This window comes from Oryzias melastigma, linkage group LG13 (genome assembly GCF_002922805.2).
Source record: "Oryzias melastigma strain HK-1 linkage group LG13, ASM292280v2, whole genome shotgun sequence".
Lineage (NCBI taxonomy): Eukaryota > Metazoa > Chordata > Actinopteri > Beloniformes > Adrianichthyidae > Oryzias > Oryzias melastigma.
Window position 1 is genome coordinate 27,253,907 of NC_050524.1, and position 1,854 is coordinate 27,255,760.

The 1,854-nt window shown below is 33.0% G+C and overlaps 1 protein-coding gene across 2 annotated transcripts in view; it reads left to right on the top strand.

The window, feature by feature from the left end:
* LOC112149957 (acetylcholinesterase) overlaps window positions 1–1,376 on the top strand; it is a 14,373-nt gene extending 12,997 nt beyond the window's left edge. For both annotated transcript variants that reach the window (XM_024277973.2, XM_024277972.2), the window contains exon 10: window positions 523–1,376. In XM_024277973.2, the coding sequence (XP_024133741.1) occupies window positions 523–614 (92 nt within the window). In that variant the 3' untranslated portion in view covers window positions 615–1,376. The remainder of the gene's footprint in view (window positions 1–522) is intronic.
* The last annotated feature ends 478 nt before the right edge of the window (window positions 1,377–1,854 follow it).

Consider the following 1,854-nt stretch of genomic DNA (forward strand, 5'->3'; position numbering starts at 1 on the left):
TGACTGGGAATAACTGTTCAATAAGTACCTATGAATGAAAAAAAGCAGGCCCTGAATTACTAATATTGTGACACACTCCAAAATAGATACTTTTTAACCCTGAAGGATACTCATTGTCACAGACCAGGCAGACGACTGGTTCCAAGTGCAGCAGATTTATTAGCACAGTTAAAAGTCCACAAATCTAAATCAGGGTCAGGCGGGTTGAAGTCAGCAACAAGCATGGGAACGTCAGAGAGAAACCAGAGGGGTCAGGATCCAGGCAAGGGTCAGGGCAGGCAGCAAACAAGCAGAACCAAAGACTATGTTTTCACATTATGAAACTCAAATGAATAATTGTGTAATTTACCAGTAAATCATGATAATAGTTCATTATAGTTTACAAAGTTTAAAAAAATATCTAAACCCAAATCTATCCATGAAATGTATGTCAATACAATGTATTGTAAATCTGACAGCATTTTTTTCTGTTTTGTTCTGTAAAAAGATGAACTAAATAGTTTGTTCTCTATTTTTCTACAGATGAGCTGGAGTCTTGTGCTGGAAGTGGGACTATTCTTCACTGTAACCTTTTTTTACTTCTCATTTTAGTGGTTAGAAGCATAATGTGTTGAATGGTGGAATCTTCTTTAAGTAACGGGGGCCTCTTTTGTGAACAAGCCTGACAAAATTTTGTGAACTTATTGGAATTTAAAACAGAACAAAACAATAAATAAATAAATAAATAAATCTTTCAGTGGTATAAAACTACAAGAAAAAGGCTGCAACTCATCTTAAGAGTTAAAAAAATAAAAAGAGACAACTACTATTCCAACCACATCTCCACCCAGAATACTGGAATACTACCATTTATTTGCCTATCAAGTGCTTTACAGCCTTCTGAAAGTAATGTATAAATGTATTTTTTGCAACATAGCAGGTAAAACCACTTTTTTTAAGCAAACTGTTTTTTAAGATTTAGGTTCATATCAAGCTCAGGTATGCAAAAAGCAAAAACAGCACAAAGATGATCAAATCAGCATCTAGCGCAGGAAGAAGAAAATGATGTAGCAGAAATAGAAATAACTGCAGAAGTTTGTTAGAAAGCAGGTGTGTCTTCTACACTGTCAAAATTAAGGTTAAAAAATAAGGTCCATCATCAGTGGGTTCACCGAGGGTAGTGTTGGTTGGCTTCATGCAAAAATTCAATCACACACCATATGAAATAGACATGGAAAACAAAGGATTAGCAAAGGTGTTGACTGGAGAGACCCTGGTATGGAACTAAACATTGTTATGCGTGTAATGAAAATATTTAGACATTATATATAATGTAACGCTATAGCAATAACTACATTTGTTACTGATACATTTAAATAAAAATATTCTTACAATAACATGCTTCATTTGTGTTACTGTATATAAATATTATGTACAAAGTGAGAAAATTAGCTTGACTAGAAAAAAAGAAGGGCAAGTGAAGAAAAGAGATGACTAATGATAAACAAATACAGAAAACAGCCTGCTTTTAAACAACAAACCAACAATTTGAACACTTTACTTTTTTACAGAAATGCCGCCATTGCATTTTATAGAAAGGCGGCATTCGTTCACAGACACAAGCAGAAACCTAAAATCAAACCGAAAGACACAAAACATTTTTTTTTAATAAAGGGAATAAATAATTAGCATTTAATAATGTATGATAAGTATTAAATACTTATAAACCACATATGATTGATTACTTACAGATTTCATAATCTTTTTAATTAAGGAAATTTAAGTCTGAAATTAGATACATGTTGGTAAAATAATACATTTTCCAGTTCTGAAACTGCTCTGATGTCCCCTCTGAATATTGAAATCACTGCCCTG